Source organism: Acipenser ruthenus, chromosome 22 (genome assembly GCF_902713425.1).
Source record: "Acipenser ruthenus chromosome 22, fAciRut3.2 maternal haplotype, whole genome shotgun sequence".
NCBI lineage: Eukaryota > Metazoa > Chordata > Actinopteri > Acipenseriformes > Acipenseridae > Acipenser > Acipenser ruthenus.
In genome coordinates this window covers 26,290,452-26,309,407 of record NC_081210.1, presented here as the reverse complement: position 1 = coordinate 26,309,407, position 18,956 = coordinate 26,290,452, and the positions used below count along the sequence as shown (strand labels likewise).

Below are 18,956 nucleotides of genomic sequence, written 5' to 3'. Positions count from 1 at the left end.
TTGTTAACTGCATTCTTGTAGGAACTTCATTACTTATTAAATTCTAGGTTAAAATTGCCTGCTTCGTAAATTAGTTTCTGTGCCTGTTTCCATTTAGAACAAAAGGAGCTGGTGCCACAATGTGTTTGTTTAACGAATCACACTTAAGATGTTGAATCATGTAATTGCCTGGCAAGGTTGTGATTGAGTTCTGTGCATACGCTATTATGTAGCTTTTGATGCTGTGGACACATTAAGTTCAAGCACTTGGGGGCATTAGCTTCTGCAGCACTGTCAAGGTTAGGATAATTGTTTTCTTTCCCTTATCAGTCCTCTAGTCAGTTCTCTGTTATTACTTTCCGACTGCTCGCTTTGAAGATACTTTGTGTAAACATGCAAGTCATTTAAATGTGTACATGTTCATTGTAGAAGCTAAATAAATTACTGGTGAATGTCTTAAGTGAGGACTTTTTTTTTAATTGTCTTGCTGATATTCATATATTCTATTACTCTTGTTTCAGCTCAAATTCAGCTACCTAGTATTAGATAGAAGACCACTCTAATATAAAAATATGAAAACTATGCTGACAATCTGGGTTCAAGAAACATATACATTGTAAGCCAGGATATGGTAATAACTGGGTAATAATAACCAACATTTCCTGCAATGAAATAGTAAATACTGGTGGAACATGTGTGGGATTACATGAAGTAAGAATTACACATATGTTACCATGAAAGAGCAAAAACCATTGGCAGTTCCCCAGTTATTACAATGTAATTACACAGCTCTTAAATTCCCTGTAATATAAGGTGACACCAGTGTGTTTAAAATGCAAAACTCTCCAAGCTCTTTTAATCCAGATTGTTATGAGCACAATCCGAAACCCCTAAATCAAACATTTCAGTTGCATTGCGGCTTGGTAACTTTGAAATATTTTCAAGGAATTTTAAAAACGTTTCTGTAAGGGCAGTAATATAAGGGTGAACTTCATTCCATGTAAGTTTCTACGGAATTGGGTTCTCTTCTGCCAGTAGTATCTACTGGAGGGGATGCAGCAGTAGGAAACACCGGCCTGTGTGGCAGACCTTTTCACAGGACGTTTGTAGATCCTAATTCTATACAGGCACTCCTGTCAGACACAGCAAGACCTTATGCGTTTATTTGGAGTATTGATGGCACTGGCATTGGCACTGGCATTATTTTATGTTCATGCATCATTTTGGTCAGAAAATGTAATGTTTGCAAGTGTAAGATACAGCTTAATGGATGACTGCATCATTAATGTTCATAATCTATATTCTTTTCACATACTGTGGCCGCTGAGCAAGCTTCAAGATTTAAGGTGACGTAGAAAAGTACAGGATTACAACAGTGAGGCCATCTGTTGGATAGGGTTTGATCAGTCCGACTGGGTTGTGATAATAAACAACAGTCTTCAACTGGGCAAATACGTTTTTAAAGACCTGCAGATAAGAATGGTCACAATGCCACACAAAAACACAATGATATTTACAACTTATCTTTAATAATAATAATAATAATAATAATAATAATAATAATAATAATAATAATAATAATAATACATAGGCTATTTAGGGCAAGGTCTTGAGCACTGTAAATAATTTGAGCAGCAAGTTACAAGGTAATGCCGATTCTGGGTCTCACAGTATGTATTGAACAAGGTAACCCTTGTATATTAGGCTCCTTCTGTAGTCTGTTGGCAACAGTACAATAGTGTTTCATCATTAAATTAAACTTTCAAGAGTGTCAAAGGTGGCACCGCTTGAGGTTTATAATTTTAAAAGCATATGAGATTAATTACATAGTGAGTTCCATGCACATTGCCAACTTTCCATCTTTTCCGGCTGTGTAGTCAACAAATGACGTTGTGGCAGTAGTTATCGCTGTAGGTGGTCGTATATGCCTGCCTGTTTAGAAAACCAACCCATTAGCAACCTGTTATAGAAATGCAACTCATAGTCCTGACTATTTACTCTATTTTGCATGTTTTTAGTCTAGTTATGTTTTTATCCCCAGGGATCAGAAAGTTGTTCTTTCTTTTTACTTGGTCTCCGTATGTTGCATGTGAATATTACTTTTAGCTTCAGGTATCATGCAGATTACCAGTTAAGCACAAAATTAATATTCTAGATTTCAATATAAATCTAAATAATCAGAAACACCTAACTAAAATATAAAGCTTTTTAGAAGTAGTGTATTTTATCCTTGAGGAAAATGATCTTTTGCTTTGAAATGTAAGCTTTTAACATGAGTTGTTCCTTATGTCATTCATTGCACTCGTTTGTTTAAAATGTTTCCATATCCTCTTACATAGAAGACTTAACAGCGGGATAAAGTTCTTGATGTAATTTTCTGTATTTATTCATGCGCATATTAAATACATATAAAGCTTTTCCCCTTTTTTTGGAATTTAAATAGCACTTTATTGTCTTAGACCATAATAATAACCACTGTTTAATATTCCACAAAATGATTAAATAATGCAAAGAAAAGGTTAATTTGGTTCAGTCTATTTACATTTCCATAGACTTGCAATGTCGTAAACATCAAAGAGGTTTTAATGTTTAGAAGACTAGGCTGCTGGATTATGTATGCCATTATTTTCACTATAAAATCCTTTTTTTGACATCAAGGTTGAACAGAAAGTAATTCATAATTGGGCAACTAAAAAGGAAGCAAACCAGCGCTGAAACAATAGTTGAACATAGAACAGCTCAAAGATTTATATGTGCTTTTCACACATTAACAGCAACCAGATCCAGTTTTAAAAACAATATGTGAACTTAAATGAATGATTTCGGAGTCAATTTTGACTTGGGATAGTCCAGCTTCCTGGTTAGAAAAAAAAGTACTGTGCAACAACAACAAACAAAAAAAAGCCCTATTGCATTAAGAAAGCATGTACCTTCTGGTAGACACAAACAGGTCAGCGTGTTGCTGTTTCTGCCGATACTACAAAGTAAAAAGCAAGGTCAACAACAGTGTACAAAATCCAGTAAGAAAAACACTTGGACATAGTTCACTTGCTATTCGGTCAATGTTGCATGAGTTCCATTTTAAATTGCAATCCTATTTCAACTCTTCATATCATAAACTCTCTGCAGTATCCATTCTGCTTCTCCTCCAGGGCTTTTGTTGTCTCTTCCGACCGTGCTCGAGCTCCCGACAGCTGTTACTGGTTCTGACCCCTGCTTGTGAGACACTGGGATACAAGCTCTAGTGCAAGTCGCTCGCTCAGGGAGATGCGTGGTCACCAATTCAGATTTCTTCCAGGTGGAAGCCTCAGCCATTCCTGATGTTTTCCTCCTTTATAAGGTTATTGTTGGCCTAAGGCATCTTCAGATTTCATTCTCAAAGCTATCAATTTCTGCAAGGAAACAGCTAAGGAAAGTAGATTGAACCACCTACAGTGCATTCTCATCATTATAATAGTACTTGGAGGAGGGTGATTAGTTATCGCATGACTTATATATTCTTCTTAATCAACTGTACCTGCTGTACCGCGTGGGTGCTGCAGTCGAAGACCTAACAGCTCGGGTGTGACAGCTGCTCTGGTGATTGATAATAATTATGCCGATTGTTATGTCATAGTGAATGAGGTGATTCAAAGACAGCAGGCCTTTTTAACATTTAGCTGAATTACCAGAAGATCATTTCTATTTATAAAATGTCCTAAGACTTCACATGAACATTACTTAAGCAGAAACAAAGCCTGCTATATTATGGTGACGATGACAATAATATAAAAACATCTTCTAAACTTTCATAACTATTGATGATTTCAAATGTGTTTTCTAGTCCACTAAGGTTAGGTGTGGATGCAAGCAGATTTTTTTTTTTTTTGTCGTAAGTCCTCAGTTGATCTGCATTCTTGATTAACAGTTTTTACATTGATTGGGATGTCATTATGCTAAATGGGTTGGTACTTTTCTATCATGATGGGCCAGACTTAAAGGGGAAGTGCTTTTATAATACATCGATAATACGTTGCATCTTGTGGAAATCAGAAATGATGTCTGAACTCAATATTAAATGGATATACCTATTTGAAAAATTCTGTGTCATCTGCATTTGGAGAAAAACAAAGTTATTTTTTCTCCTACTGCAGTAAACACAAAGGCCACCGCATTTGTTTGTCATGCCTGTAGCATTTGTTAAAACTTTATTAAGTCTGGGGCCCGGTTCTGGTATTTTAAGCATCAGTAGCTCACCAGATTGTCATTTAGAATAAAGGTGCAGTGTCCCCTTGGGGTCTGGACTGGGCCTCACATGAACTCACTTTGAAGTGGAATACGTTCTTATAATCTACATTATTAAATACAACTGAATGTTGCATGTGGGGAGCTCGAGAGCGTTACCACAAGAACAATATGTGGAACAGTAGGATTTCTTAAACAAGTCTTATTGAATATCTGTCCTATTTATCCAATTAAATCTCACTCTCAGACAAGGTTAGAATGCATTTTTTAGGTTTTTTAAATAAAAAAAAGTATGCAGGCCTTGAGAGCTATACATGTCTCTAAAGGCACAGTTATAAGTACTTCATGGAGCATAGATATTTCCACTTTCATTCCCTTGAAAGTATTTAAATATAGCATGGTTATAGCTCAACGTTATTTACAGGTAAATCAGGTTTCATGGTGTCAGTTTTGATCGTCAGAAATGTATTGTTGTTTAAAGACACAGTATTGTGGGTTTTTTTTCCATTGACCTACAGTAAACGACAGAGAACTCGTTTGGAGATTTGTTGCCTTAATCAGTGCTTTGGGTTTCACAAAACCAGTGCGATACAGTTTGTGCCTTTTTAACTCAATTAACTTTTAAATTGTGTATGTGTTGAAACTATCAATTTATAGTTGAATCAAGTACCATAACATTTCTGATGTCTTATGGTTTAAATTTGTATATCTGGCAGGTATATACCTTATAAAAGAAGTGCTTTGGCTTGCACAAAACCAACAGAATATATATATATATATATATATATATATATATATATATATATATATATATATATTATTTATAATAATATGGTGATGGGATTCTGAAGGGAGGACTGTAGGTTGCTGGTTGGCAAGGTGATTTATAGAGGCATGAACTAGGACATGGATTTGATGTTGTATTTTAATCCTCTCCATGCCCACACAATGTAAATTGTGAAAGGCCCAGTAAAGGCTGTTTATTTATCAGACTGTATTGAGCCGTTTTGAAATGGGTTCTTGTGTTTCATAGATTGTCATATAATCGCTTTTGATTGAAATGGCATGTACTGCTTCCAGAGAAACAGTATTGCTACCACATCAGCCAGGAAGAAGACTCTGAATTCTGTAAGAATCTTGTACAGAATTCATCACATTTTTATAAAACAGACACTTTGAATTAATAATAACAATAAGAGTAATACTCTATTTTATATATATATATATATATATATATATATATATATATATATATATATACATATATACAGTATACAGTGCATACCATGCTAACCCCAAAAAGTCATCATTTATTGAGTGATTCTAAAGTTGAATTAAAAACAATAGTTACAGATCATATGGGAAATCAATAAGAGAAGAGTTCATGACAGTATTTGTTGGTATGGTTTATCTTACTGAACTAAGAGGCAATACATTACGTTAAATGGCTTTACAGATCTCTTACTGCATACTTAACATGATAAACAATCTCTCTGTAGATAGCTTTATATTCTGCCTAATTGTCTCTGTATAGTAACATAACAGCTAAGGAGTTTACAGTAGTCTGTCTTATTTATGTTGTGTGTCAGCAGATTAAACCAGAACATTTAAAAAACAATAATTGTGCCATTGCCTTTCAGAATTACTACGACAGCAGCTTGTATGATGGATCTGAGGAGATACCCCTTGGATGAACAGAACTGCACTTTAGAGATAGAGAGCTGTGAGTATTCGTGATATAGTCAATGTTTTTCAGTTATCCTTCACCCACTCATGCGCTATCAATCCATCACTCGTCTCCGCTCCAGAAACCAGCATTTATTGCATGCATCTTAAGGGGCTAACACTGAAGTTACTAGAGGGCTCCAATACTGTGTGACCTCTTTTTCTTTATTAAGTTTGCAGTATCATTCATAATTCTTACATCCAGCTTACTGCAGAAGGGTTATTCTTGGAGATGACTCAATACAATGTCATATTAATGGATAATTGTGTAAAATCTCACAGAAAAGACCCCATTTTATTAAGAAATGCTTCGTGGAATGAATTCAATCCAGGTCTATAGAGAGATAATTGTTGTTTTTAATTTAAAGCACTTATCATCAATATGATTTCCCATAAAGTATGTTCTCAGTAATGTAATTACCATAAGCAAGCCTTGTGTTATTGAAGAGATGCATGCCAATAATTGGGTTATATTTTTTTAAAAATTGTGCACACTAGACTGCATTGTGCACACTAGACTATGTTTTAACACTCTCTTCCCCATCCCTTTCATGAGTATTGGAGGCATGATCTTGAGCTTATTCATCCCTAGTGAGATTTTCAAAAACCTCTTGCCCTAAGCCAGTTTTCCTTTTGTAGTTACGCAAGGTAGTTTCACCCTCACAAATATTCATTATGTTTTTTCCTTTTAAGTTATACCCCTAGTGGCTATGTAAGTTCTTAATTGGTATATGGCTTCAGAGGCCTTTTTTATTTTACTTTAAAAAAAAGCCTTCCTGAGTGGTTCTGGGTTCTTCGTTTTTATTTATTTATTGTTTAAATATACATTTTAGAGTGCCCGATTCTTTTTCTTCATTTTTGCTCCCTCACCACAGCAATTACCCACAAAAATGCAGAACTGGAGGTCAGTAGTTGTCCTCTTATCAAAAGTCCAAAAAAACTGCTTGACTGGCCAATGTGTTCTGTGTTTGAACGGATAGTGTAACAGAACCCAGAATCAATCCAGAAAATGGCAAATTTCATTAAGGTAAGGAAATAAAGGAATACAATTGCATTTGAAGCTATATACAAGTTATGGAAGCAGTTAAATGGGGTGAAGTGGTTCCGTTTTTTATAATGTACATCTTGTGTTGTATCCTAAGTGTACTGTGCATTTTTAACAGTGATATTATATACTGTACATGTCCCAAAGCGACACAACAAGTAACTAAAAGCAGTTCATAGACTACCATTAAAGAGGTTAGATACAAATTAGTTGCATGTTACCAATGCTCTTAATGCAATGTGCCACTTTATTACTTGGAGGCATGAATATCCAAGCTATTCAGCATCAGCTTATCCTTGAAAAAAGAGCAATAGCAAGAAGGATTAATAAGAAGAGTAGCTAATGTAAAAAAAACAGAATTTAATAATTCTATACAGTCGTAACTGAAAGCCTGAATAGTAAGATAATAATAACTTGCAGAGCTTTGTGAATAAAGTAGATCTACAACTTTGCAACTTGATCCCAGAGAGATCAGAAATGAGCTTTATAAAGCAGTGTCAATATTCTAATATTGATCCAGAGAGATCAGAAATGAGCTTTACAAAGCAGTGTCAATATTCTAATATTGATCCAGAGAGATCAGAAATGAGCTTTATAAAGCTGTGTCAATATTCTAATATTGATCCAGAGAGATCAGAAATGAGCTTTATAAAGCTGTGTCAATATTCTAATATTGATCCAGAGAGATCAGAAATGAGCTTTACAAAGCAGTGTCAATATTCTAATATTGATCCAGAGAGATCAGAAATGAGCTTTATAAAGCTGTGTCAATATTCTAATATTGATCCAGAGAGATCAGAAATGAGCTTTACAAAGCAGTGTCAATATTCTAATATTGATTGAGCTGAATAGGCTCTATTGACAAAGACTGTGAGTCATTTAAAGACAGTTTTGATTGATTAAATAAAGTCGAACGTTAGAAATCTGGTCCACTGTGGTTGGTGGTGTTTGATTTTTCTTTTCGCCACAACAGTGCACAATGCACACGTGTGCATATAACTTGGTTAATTAACTATGAGAAACTATAAATCTCATTCATTCAGCATTGTTAATGTTCATAGTTAAATAACGCTGTGATATGTGCTTCAATAGAAATAATCAGAAACACCTTTTGCCAGCCACAAAGCAATATAAATTGCCTATAAGTAAACATTTTTTAGTGAAAGGCTGAGGTCTTATAAAACTCCATTCGCGACAGGAGAACCAAGGGTCCTTTTCTGAAGCAAATGCAATGCAAAGACACATTTTAAGAAGTTAAATAAGTTTGATGCCTTCCTGCAACTAACTTGCTATTTATATATAGTAGCATTCAAATGGTTTTATTCCTCTCAGAAAATGTGCCCTTGTCTTTGCACTTGATTCAAAATAGGGTCCTGAGAGTTCATAACCACTCATCATTATTGTTTGTGATTGCTTTATGAAAACATAATCAAGTAGCAACGCAAATATGTGTGTTTAGGTACATTTAGTAAATGAAGTGTAAAGCACATAGTTTTCTTCATTTCCAGCTTTAATTATTCAATTAGGAATCCATTAGTAAATTAATCACAAGAAATTTCCTTTCTGAAAATAAATCAAGGGTCACTGCATTGAACACAGATTAAGAGAATTGCATATAACATCATGCACACATTGTATTATAAATCATAATTAGAAGCCTTTAAGCAAAGAAAAGCAATACATAAAATGAGAAAGAACCGCTTTAGCATTATGATTTAAGCCCATCGAGGGTAGTCAGTTTTAATGAGCATGAAAGAAGTCTAGTAGGTCTTTATAACAATTGGACTTTGTGGGTCGTCACCAGCGATGTGCTGATTTATGAATATACTTCTAAAGGCCAATCAGTGCTTAGAACCACACAGACTGACAACTCATGTTTTATTAGGAAGCCAGTGGTGCATAAAATGTCTCTGCTATGCTCATATGAATTCTTTTTTTAGTGCCTGACTAGTTTTCTGAGCATGGATGTCCCCAGAAGTGGTGATTTACTGGGACAATAAATGGCTCTGAACAGGAAACAAACAAGAGTAAACAACGTTCTGGGAGAGCATTATTTTTGAGAGCCAGAGGCTTTTTCTTTCCTCATTCTAGTCCAAACATGGTTTTCAGCAAATGTCTGTGAAGCTGTAGTGAGTTGAAATCCTGTGTCAATGGGACTTTCTTTATTTTAGCATAACTCAGAAATGTGTGTTTAAAATTGTTCAGCGTTATAGCATTATAGATGAGTAAACTGCTTAAGAGCTAGTGCCTGCTGCTGAAGGCTCTCCTGTCTGGTAATGGACTGTGATTGGAGTTATGCATCTTGAGCAAAAAGAAAGGGGGCACCATCACTATTGGAAAAATGTTTAGTCACAGATGTATATATTGCCTCCAAAAAATGTAAGGGCACTAAAAATAAGAGAAGCAGAATGGATGTGTTTCATGCAGGTATAGCGTATACAATGGTGGTATATGATGATAATAAAGATTGTCACATGAAAGCTAGCTATCTGAAACCAGATGATATGTGATGATTTTAACAATATGTTACCAGGGCAAGATGAGTTCCTTACATACAGCAGTCTGTCATGTGAAATATACCCAGCAGTTGATTCGAGTTTATGGCTGAGGGCAGTTGTTTCTTTGTTTTGTTTTTTCACATTAGATACGGCATGATACAATTTGCTAGGTAACTTTATCAGATTCGATCCAGTAAATAGCAACAGGAGCTTGAGACCTATGCACTTTGACAGTTACTTTCATCTCTAGAATGGCATAGACATAATATTGCCAAGATCTCACAGACTAAGATGGATAAGACGAGGCACAGTCTGAGGCTGCAAAAAGCAAATTGCTCTAATTCTGTTAAGTAGGGTAAAGAAGAAGGAAAATGTATTTCTGTATGAAGCCTTTTGTGTGTGTGTGTGTGTTTTTTTTTATTCTAGTGAATTATGTTTCATCCTTTTGCTAGTTAAGATTAATTGTGTGCACATGTGTTGTTATTAAGCAGGATTACATATTTTCCATGATACACAATATTTAGAGTGCCTGTTTTGTCAATGCACTCTTAGATATACCGTTTTTTTAGTGTGAAAGGTAAAAAAGAAACAAACAGATAGATTAATTCAATCAGTTAGGAGTAGAAGTGTGTGCTTCTGTGTGAGGAGGGGGAATACAAAGAGGAGTGAGACCTTTAAATGATTCCGGGCATTGGCAAATTTAACAGGATTAGATAGGAGATAGCAAAGAGATTGGAGTGCCTAATGAGGTAGCACAATGTGATAATGATTATAACTGTGTAAATATCTTAAGAGGGATTCTGGTAACAATTAAAGATAATGGCTAAAAAGTAACATGAACTCAAATGACAACAGACGCTTTTATGTTTTATGTGAATGTTTTAGTTTTACTTATAACTTTAAAGAAAGCCAAAATATGCATAATGAATTCCAATGGAATTCAGTAAATACATGTATTGTATTTTTCTTTTTTTCCTTTTTTACAATATGCAAACATAAAAATAAAAAAAACACTATATATAAACTGTTGCAGTTAGACCATTGTAGTAAGACCACTGGAGTGCGTTTTGAACTATGACAAGCCATTCGGTAGTAGGAAACACCAGAAACTATTCATCTATAGCATTGTCTTCAAAATGTCTGCATATTTCAAACATAAGTACAATATTCAATCAAAGAATCAAACATGGGAAAATAGGGACCAGTGATAAGACTGTTAGTGCCAATACTACCCTGTAGTAGTTGCTAGAATAACTTTGACTAGAACCCATATTTGACTTGACTGTTCTTCAGCAATAAGACTACTGATCTACAGGTATATTGCCATTCAGTTTCTGTTCCTACCAAATGTACAGAACTTCTGTGGGGTTCAGATCTAGCAGGCCCAATCCATCTTCTTGACTCTTTTTCCTAACCGGAATATGGGTAACACGACTGTGTTGCAGATTGCGATCTTGCAGGTAGAACAGATCCCTACCCATTAGCTTCTTGGTATTTTACAACTAATTTCACTCTAAAATGTAATTTTACTGTTTAATGAAACAAACCATAACTCCATCATTATATAAAAATACACAGATACACATATAGGGTACCGTAGATTTATTATACTTTCTACACCACTAGATACTAAACAGTAGATGACTAAACCAGATGGTATTTTTTTGTTAAAACAAAAGGAATGACGGCTAGGAAAATGCCCACCTGTCCACCTCAACACAAAAACATGGCTTAAATAAAATCACAATGTAGCTTGATTGATTTGTTTCATATAAATTGGTCTCTGTTGGCTCAAAACAATAGAACAACTCATTCCTCCATATTGGTCTGTACGTATTAGCCCCCCGTGCTTTCATTGTATTTAACACATGCTGTGCAATCTTACTTTACTGAAACTGTGGGACAGGTGACTGACACACAGTTAAATATTTCCTCTCTGAAGGAAAAGCAAGAGATCTCTTAGTTCACTCTTCTATAGCTGTACATTGGCAAAGTGAAGAATGCATACCAAACCAAGCTAAGGAAAGAAACATGGATTTCGAACCTTAGTCACTATTCTGTAGTTGAAAGCCTGCAAATTGATGGTGATATTCAAAGGCACCTCAAAATCTTTTATACGTGAACTCGGAAATTATATCCGTCTGGGTTTTGAATGAATCTGACCTGTTTAAACATCATTAGCTGTAATTTCAGAAACAGAATGGTATTTTGCTGTGAAAAGAAAGAACTATTGATTAAAGGATTGATATCAGAATTAAGCATGAATATTTAGATTTAAGATGACAAAGATATATTGAGCTTTTAATAAACAGAGCCTTATAATTATTGAACAGGAATTCAGTGGGATATCAAATGTTAGTGGACACATGATGTATCTAATTAATTGACACTGTAACTAAGAAACTTTTTATGAACTGAATTTATCACCATTCTGAGTTTTATATTTGTGCATTATGCCATGTACATGTAATGTGGTGCATAAAAAAATACTGTGAAAGAAATACTGAGGAAACTCAGTACTGTAAAACTCAGTACTGTAAAACTCGCCTCATTTCCATGACACTGACAGCACTTAGGGATTGAAGTTTTCGGGTTTTATTTATTTTTGCATCCCAAACAAATTGTATCCCGATTCTGTTTCCTATTTAAACTCAGAAAAAAAATCTGTTAATTACAAAACAATTTTACTTGTTTTTACCTTCTTATCTTGCTTGAGTCTGATTCTGTTTCGTCATATTTTTATTTCAAACAGTGCTAACAAATTATGTTAATTGCTAATCTCTGATCCTAATTGCATTTAATCCTTGCCCTCGCTGAGTTTATCATTGTGCTTTTGTTAGTTTCACTTGTTTAACAGCTTTTCTTTACAGCATAAAATACCCAGTATACACTGAGAGAAAGTCCATCCTTTAAAATCGCCTTGATTTGCAGCAAAACAATTATAATCTTAAACCCAGTTTGTAATACATAGTCTTATCTTTATTAAGGTTGCCGAGACAGCTTAATAACCACTAATTAACATTTAAAGGGAGATATAGATTCAGAAAATAAAAACTAAGGAGTTCAAGCCCTAATAGTACTGTACTTACTTGCATAAGAGTATTATTACTTTTACTGTGCTGCATATATATTAGTTAAGGTAAGGTTGTCCAACTTCATTAGGCTGCCAACATTTTTTCCTGACTTAGTTGCATTTCACAAACACTATGCTTCTGCACTCTCCTGCAGATGGCTACACCACAGATGACATTAACTTCTACTGGCGTGGGGGAGATCGTGCTGTGACGGGAGTGGAACGGATTGAGCTGCCCCAGTTCTCCATTGTAGACTACAACCTTATCTCCAGGGATGTGGTGTTCTCCACAGGTTAGTGCAAGACAAGTCATTATTGAATAACAAGGACATAGCTGCGTGCTTTTTAACATTGTATGAGATGTTGCTGGTATGTGCCGTGCTACTGACGTTTTGTAAAATGGCGGGCTCATAAAAGTCCAATAGTAGAAGGATAGTAAAGTGTAGTAAAGCTAGTACAAGCATGATCAAGTCAGGTACAGTATGGGAGTCTGGGACGATGTGATAAAAACAATGACAATCCAAGGTTAAGCACAGTATAATATGAAATGAGAAACATATAATCAACTAGAAAAACCTTCTATAAGGGATACATGTCTGAAAAATAGGGTGGATGCTGGTATTCCTCTGGTAATGGGACTTTCTAAGAACATTAAAAGCACAGCTGCGTGCCTCAGCTGCATCCAGGGACTCTAACAACTTTTATACTCTAAGGTATGAATTATAGACAAATGGTAGCAATCTGAGATTTTGGAAGTAGCTACAAACATCAGTCACTCTAGTAAATTATATCAACTTTTACAGACATCTACTTGTGTCACATCAAGAGCACACCTAGGACGTGTTCAAAAAAAGCAGACATATGGGAGTCTCTGAAGTGGAGACAACAGTATGGCATTATGTGAATGTTGAAACAATGTGCATTCAGGATACTACAGCTCCGCTATCTTTCATATTTATACTGGAACACTTGTTTATTTAGTAATACAAGCCAGGTAGAAACAGTCTCCTTCTGCAATTTGAATGAGGGCAGTTCAATTGCCCTTAAGAAGCTATTTCAGTTTTCCTATTTTGTAATTTGCAAAAAAAAAATACTTTTGAGATGACAAGCACAAGGGGCCTCCCAGCATTTGGGGGAGGGTTGAAAGTCCTACGCAACATCTCTGTCTTGTTTAGACCAGACACAAGCTAGGAAGATGGATGGACAACAATATTTTCAATCATGCCAAAATTATTCAAGTCTTAGTTCTTCTACTTATCTATGGTGAACTGTAAAAGCAATGTCAATTTAAAATAAACATTAGGGCCTAAGAACAAAAAACTGTCCTGTCTCTGGAACCAAAGAACTGGAGCTGCTTATCAATGCAGTACGGTGACCCCAGCAGGTTTTGTTATTTTTTTTTTTTTTTTTTTTAACTAACATCTTTAAACTTACATGTCTATTTTTTTAAGAGATAAATAACTTCTCGTGCCAAAATGCATTGCAAAGAGAGTTAACTTTTGTTTAGTTTTTTAAACTGAATAATCTCAAATTGTCTAGATGAACTTAAAGTCATATGGTTAACCTATCCTGCGTTATTCCTCCAGGTAATATCTAGAAGACAGTAAAAGCACCTGCAGGGCCTGTCACCCAGGAGCGCACTGGACACCAAACCTAACCTTGTGTTCACTTTTAATCCCCTTTCTAGTCATTGTTAAACCATGTCTTCACAGGGGCTTACCCCAGGCTCTCCCTCAGCTTCAAACTGAAGAGAAACATTGGGTACTTCATCCTGCAGACATACATGCCTTCAATTCTGATCACAATTCTCTCCTGGGTCTCCTTTTGGATTAACTACGATGCCTCTGCTGCCAGAGTTGCTTTAGGTATGAATTTTTATCATGAATTAGATACACATTCTAGCATCTTTTTCGGGAACATAATTAAAGTGCTTGGCAAATTACTTAAAACACCTGTTTGTTCTGTAAGATATTGAGTATATAATTGCTTTTTTGTGATGGTGGTCCACTATGAAAGGCGCTATATAAAAATAACAATCTTCTTCTTCTTCTTCTTCTTCTTCTTCTTCTTCTTCTTCTTCTTCTCTCACTGTCATTTAGTTTCACAACCTAATGCATTCATCTGTCATATATTTCTACCTTAAACATCTTTGTACTGGTTAATGAAATTCAAATGCAGCAGTTTAAGTCATACTTTTATGAGTGTGTCTATTTTCACTTTCATAGTGTGCAAGTATTGTTTTTCCTATAATGCCACTACCATAGTGTTGACAGGAGCTAAATTACTTGTAGACAATACCCCAGAAATTAAATAAAAATCAAGTATACAACTTTATACTTAAATTTAAAAAAAATAAATAAGTTGATGTTTTAATGAACTACTTGCACTACAGTAGCGGGGCAACTCCTCTGAATGTCTATTTGGCATTCCAATTATGATTTTAAAAAATGGTCAAATATGCATTTCCAAAACACACCTGGTAGAGATAGAAAAAGATTAAGTCAGCAATATTATACCTATGTACTAGCAAATGAGCCATTTGCCTTTGCTTAAAATATTGATGAGATGGCATTCTGGCATACGTTCATTTTATTTCAAGATCACCAATGTACTAGGCAGGAGGGGCTGCTGTGGCACTTCATATTAATGGGTTTGATGTGACGAGGAAGAACATTTAATTTTCCATCAACCTTTTGTCATAAAAAATGCAAACTAATAGTGATTCAGCTATCCTTTTGTGAGTTTTGTGGAGTATTTCATCCAATCGTCTCTTTTCATCTTTACCATCTCTCCATCTGCCCAGGGTAATTCAGTAAGAGAATTTCTTCAAGCTCAGTAGAAAAATTGACTCTTTACTTTTTCCAAAATGTTGTCTGCAGGCCATTATTTGGATAGTTTATACTGAATACTATACCTCCTCAAGCACTGTACAGTAGTTTAAAATGGGTGGAAATTAAAGGAGTAGGTGATTTAAAACCAAAGCACATCATGTCCTGAGATTAATGTATTTATCCCAAACCGTTGCTTTTTAATAAGTGATTGGAATCTATCTTACAGAACACATTACAGGCTCCTGTACAGTTTGTTATTATTCTCAAGTTTGTGTTTCTTTCCAGGAATAACAACGGTGCTCACCATGACAACAATTAATACTCACTTAAGAGAAACCCTCCCCAAGATCCCCTATGTCAAAGCCATAGATATGTACCTGATGTGCTGCTTCGTGTTTGTGTTCTTGGCCCTGTTGGAGTATGCACTGGTCAACTACATCTTCTTTGGGAGGGGGCCACAGCGACAGAAGAAGGCAGCAGAGAAAGCAGCAACTGCAAACAATGAGAAAATACGAATGGAAGCTAACAAGGTAGGAACCATGGCCTTGTTTGAATGAGCCCAGTAAAAGGGAATGCAGTACATTTCATAGATCATATCAATTAATAATTGCCACTTTTTTGTTTTACAAAAGCTAAGCTCATTCATGCCAATATGATAAAAAATTGTCAAAAAGAAAAAGAAAATAACTATATATTGGTCATGATAAGGATCAATAAACAGAAGTTCAGCCCTTTATGAGGTTTCTCCCAGCTAATGAATAAGGAAAGCTAACATTCATATCTGGAGGTATTTGATTGTTTCTCTGAATCATTCCTCCAAGGGTAATTAAAACTTTTAATGTTAAAGACAGTCCAAGTAAGACCCCCTTCCTTTGAAGACAAAGTTTTTGTCAAAATAATGTGTCTTTGTGACAAAGGGTTTATGAATTGAAGATGTCCTCTGTGGGGAAACCAAGATGGTAATTTTCCAGGTTGCAGTACTCATACAAAGATACACTTTGGTTAATCACTGAAGACTACTTTCATCTTCAGATGAACACTGTTTAAGCTACATTGCAAGTTCAAATTGCAAGTACAATGCTACGGGCACTATCTGTGGACCAGCACTGAATAACTCTGTTCTGTGAAGGGCGTACTGTAAAGTCCACCAGGAGTTGCAGACATTATAACCTTTCCACAATCTTTATTTTTCACATACAGTACCATAGACAACTTTCTGGACACCGATATCCAGTAAAGAAGTTCATGTTTTACATAGCTTTATTTGTAGTGTTTTAAATAAGATCCAAATGAAAACCAATTCACTGCATAGTAAAAGTGCTGTTCTGGTATCAATTGCTGTTTGGTAGTTCTTTATTGACAACGTGAACCGTTAGGAGTTATACACAGTGCACTTTATAAACTACAGAATTAATCTCAATCACTTCAGTTTTGTTTGTGTTTGACCCCAGGCTCCTAAAAATGGTTTAACATTTCATTAAACAATACCACTTTAATACACACCAATCATATTAATTATGCAGCTGCAATCAAATCCCCCCAAATATTAATACAAATAGTATTGTTCTGTTGTAGTACAAATGTAGTACAAAGCCATTTATTTTTTAGATTTATTTTACTTGTGCTTTATAACACTAACATGACTTTCATCGAATGACTTGTGTAAGCTTTTTATAACATTTGTGATAAGGCCGTTTCTGATAATGTTTTACTTTTAAACGTCTCATTTTAATATAGGAAAATATATACGTTTTCTGTAGAGAACTGTTGCGGCAGGTATCAATATGATATATTGGGACAATTTTGCATGTTCTCAGCAACAAACTACTGTATTGTTATGTTCTGCCAAAACAATTGCATTCTCTGTAGTCTAAAACTTGTGTGACAGATTTAAAGTTGATCTTGGTGAACCAGGCTAAATTGAATTTCCGGGCACTTTATATCTCCTAGCAACTATCACAAGTGCACCTTGACCTGATAACATTGTATACTTGCAGTGGATGGTGGGAAATGTAGTTCAGAGAGACGATGCACTGTATGCCAGAATGAAACAGAGGGAAATTGATGCTCATGACTCAATGTGGGAGCCAATCTTTGTGGAGGATGCAGCAATGGGACTGGGCGAGCAAAAGAATAAGGTACTGGATTAAAACAAAAGTAAAAATGAATATGTACATTGCGGTTTCCCTTTTTGTGCCAGTTCTGTTTGCACAAAGAACAAACTGATAAAATTATTATTATTCGTTATACAACTGTACTGTACAGTTTAAAAAAAAAAAACAAAGCTTTTAGGATGCGAGTGAGGAGGTTGTGGTCTCCTGATACAAACTGCAGTCTAGAGTTTGAAATCCTGAAACAAGAGGTCATAAAACAAACTGAAATGGCTCGATAATGATAAAAGGAGTTGAGCATGGTTACACAGTAATCGAAAAAAAAAACAACAGTATTGATCGTAAATGAGGATGTGAATTGTTTTTGCAGTAGTATTGGATATAGGTTTCGAACCCTATTATCATTGATAAGCATCAGGGTCAGGTCTGGTCAGGTCTGAAGCTAGCAAAGCAAACCAGAGCTGTGTGTTCAAAAACAGAGCTTGCATACATATGTCCTATATAGGCCTGTTTATTCTGTCTTAAAATAAGAATTCACGTTTGCTATAGTATGAATTGAATTGAAAATGACCTTGTTATTTGTTGATTGCTGTTTATAAACCTTACTATGAATCACGACACTGCTGTGACCCATCAGATAAGTAAAGGATATATATATAAAGTAAAAATGATGTCACAAGATATAGAACACCATTACATCATGTAAGAATAAATCATGAATTTGAATGTAAACAATAACAAGTAGTTGTCATGCCGTCAAAAACCTATAAATACCTCCAATGTTTGGATTCAAACACAGGCTCCCTTGAGAAAGATATGTACAACATATCGAAACGTTGGGCAGCTGGCTCTTTGAGCTAAAATATATATATATATATATATATATATATATATATATATATATATATTTTTTTTTTTTTTTTTTTCGTGAATCCATGGATTCTTTGGTTAAGAAACCTAAAATTATCTGGCCTCTCGATCAAGTGCATGTGATTTGAGGAATTCTGATGCTAAACATTATCAAAGTTATCTTGCTCTGTGATTTCAGGTTTCTGTTCCCAGGTTCATTTATCATGTTGCTGGAAATGTTTGGAAATTTGTTTTCTTTTATCTTTTTTGTACAAAAATGGCCCCAATTCCAGAGCAATGTATTGATTTATGACTATTGCTATTGAATCCTTAGGGACTTGTGATATGTCAGGGGACCATTTATACAGTTCCTATAGAATTAACTAATTTAGTGAGCATTTGCTTTTCTATTGTCTTGCAATTGTCTGAATTTTTTCATCGGAGCATTAGAAAACAACACAAAACAAACTACAGCTTAACAGGGCTCTGTTCCGTATCTGACATTGCATTGCTTGGTAGATTAAGGGCTTAGTATTGTTGCATGTTCATTTCCTACTAGCTGAGTGCCCACCTGTTTCCCACCTGGGAGCTTCTGGACCAGAAGGCAAGCTCTGTCCCTCA

At 35.2% G+C, this 18,956-nt stretch overlaps 1 protein-coding gene across 2 annotated transcripts in view; it reads left to right on the top strand.

Annotated features, from left to right (window-relative positions):
* LOC117431223 (gamma-aminobutyric acid receptor subunit beta-2) overlaps positions 1–18,956 on the top strand; it is a 53,321-nt gene that overhangs the window by 25,717 nt on the left and 8,648 nt on the right. Inside the window, exons 5-9 of one of the 2 annotated variants that reach the window (XM_058996273.1) lie at positions 5,844–5,926; positions 12,700–12,837; positions 14,257–14,409; positions 15,661–15,905; positions 17,373–17,513. In XM_058996273.1, the coding sequence (XP_058852256.1) occupies positions 5,844–5,926; positions 12,700–12,837; positions 14,257–14,409; positions 15,661–15,905; positions 17,373–17,513 (760 nt within the window). The remainder of the gene's footprint in view (positions 1–5,843; positions 5,927–12,699; positions 12,838–14,256; positions 14,410–15,660; positions 15,906–17,372; positions 17,514–18,956) is intronic. The other variant, XM_058996274.1, reaches the window with a different exon arrangement.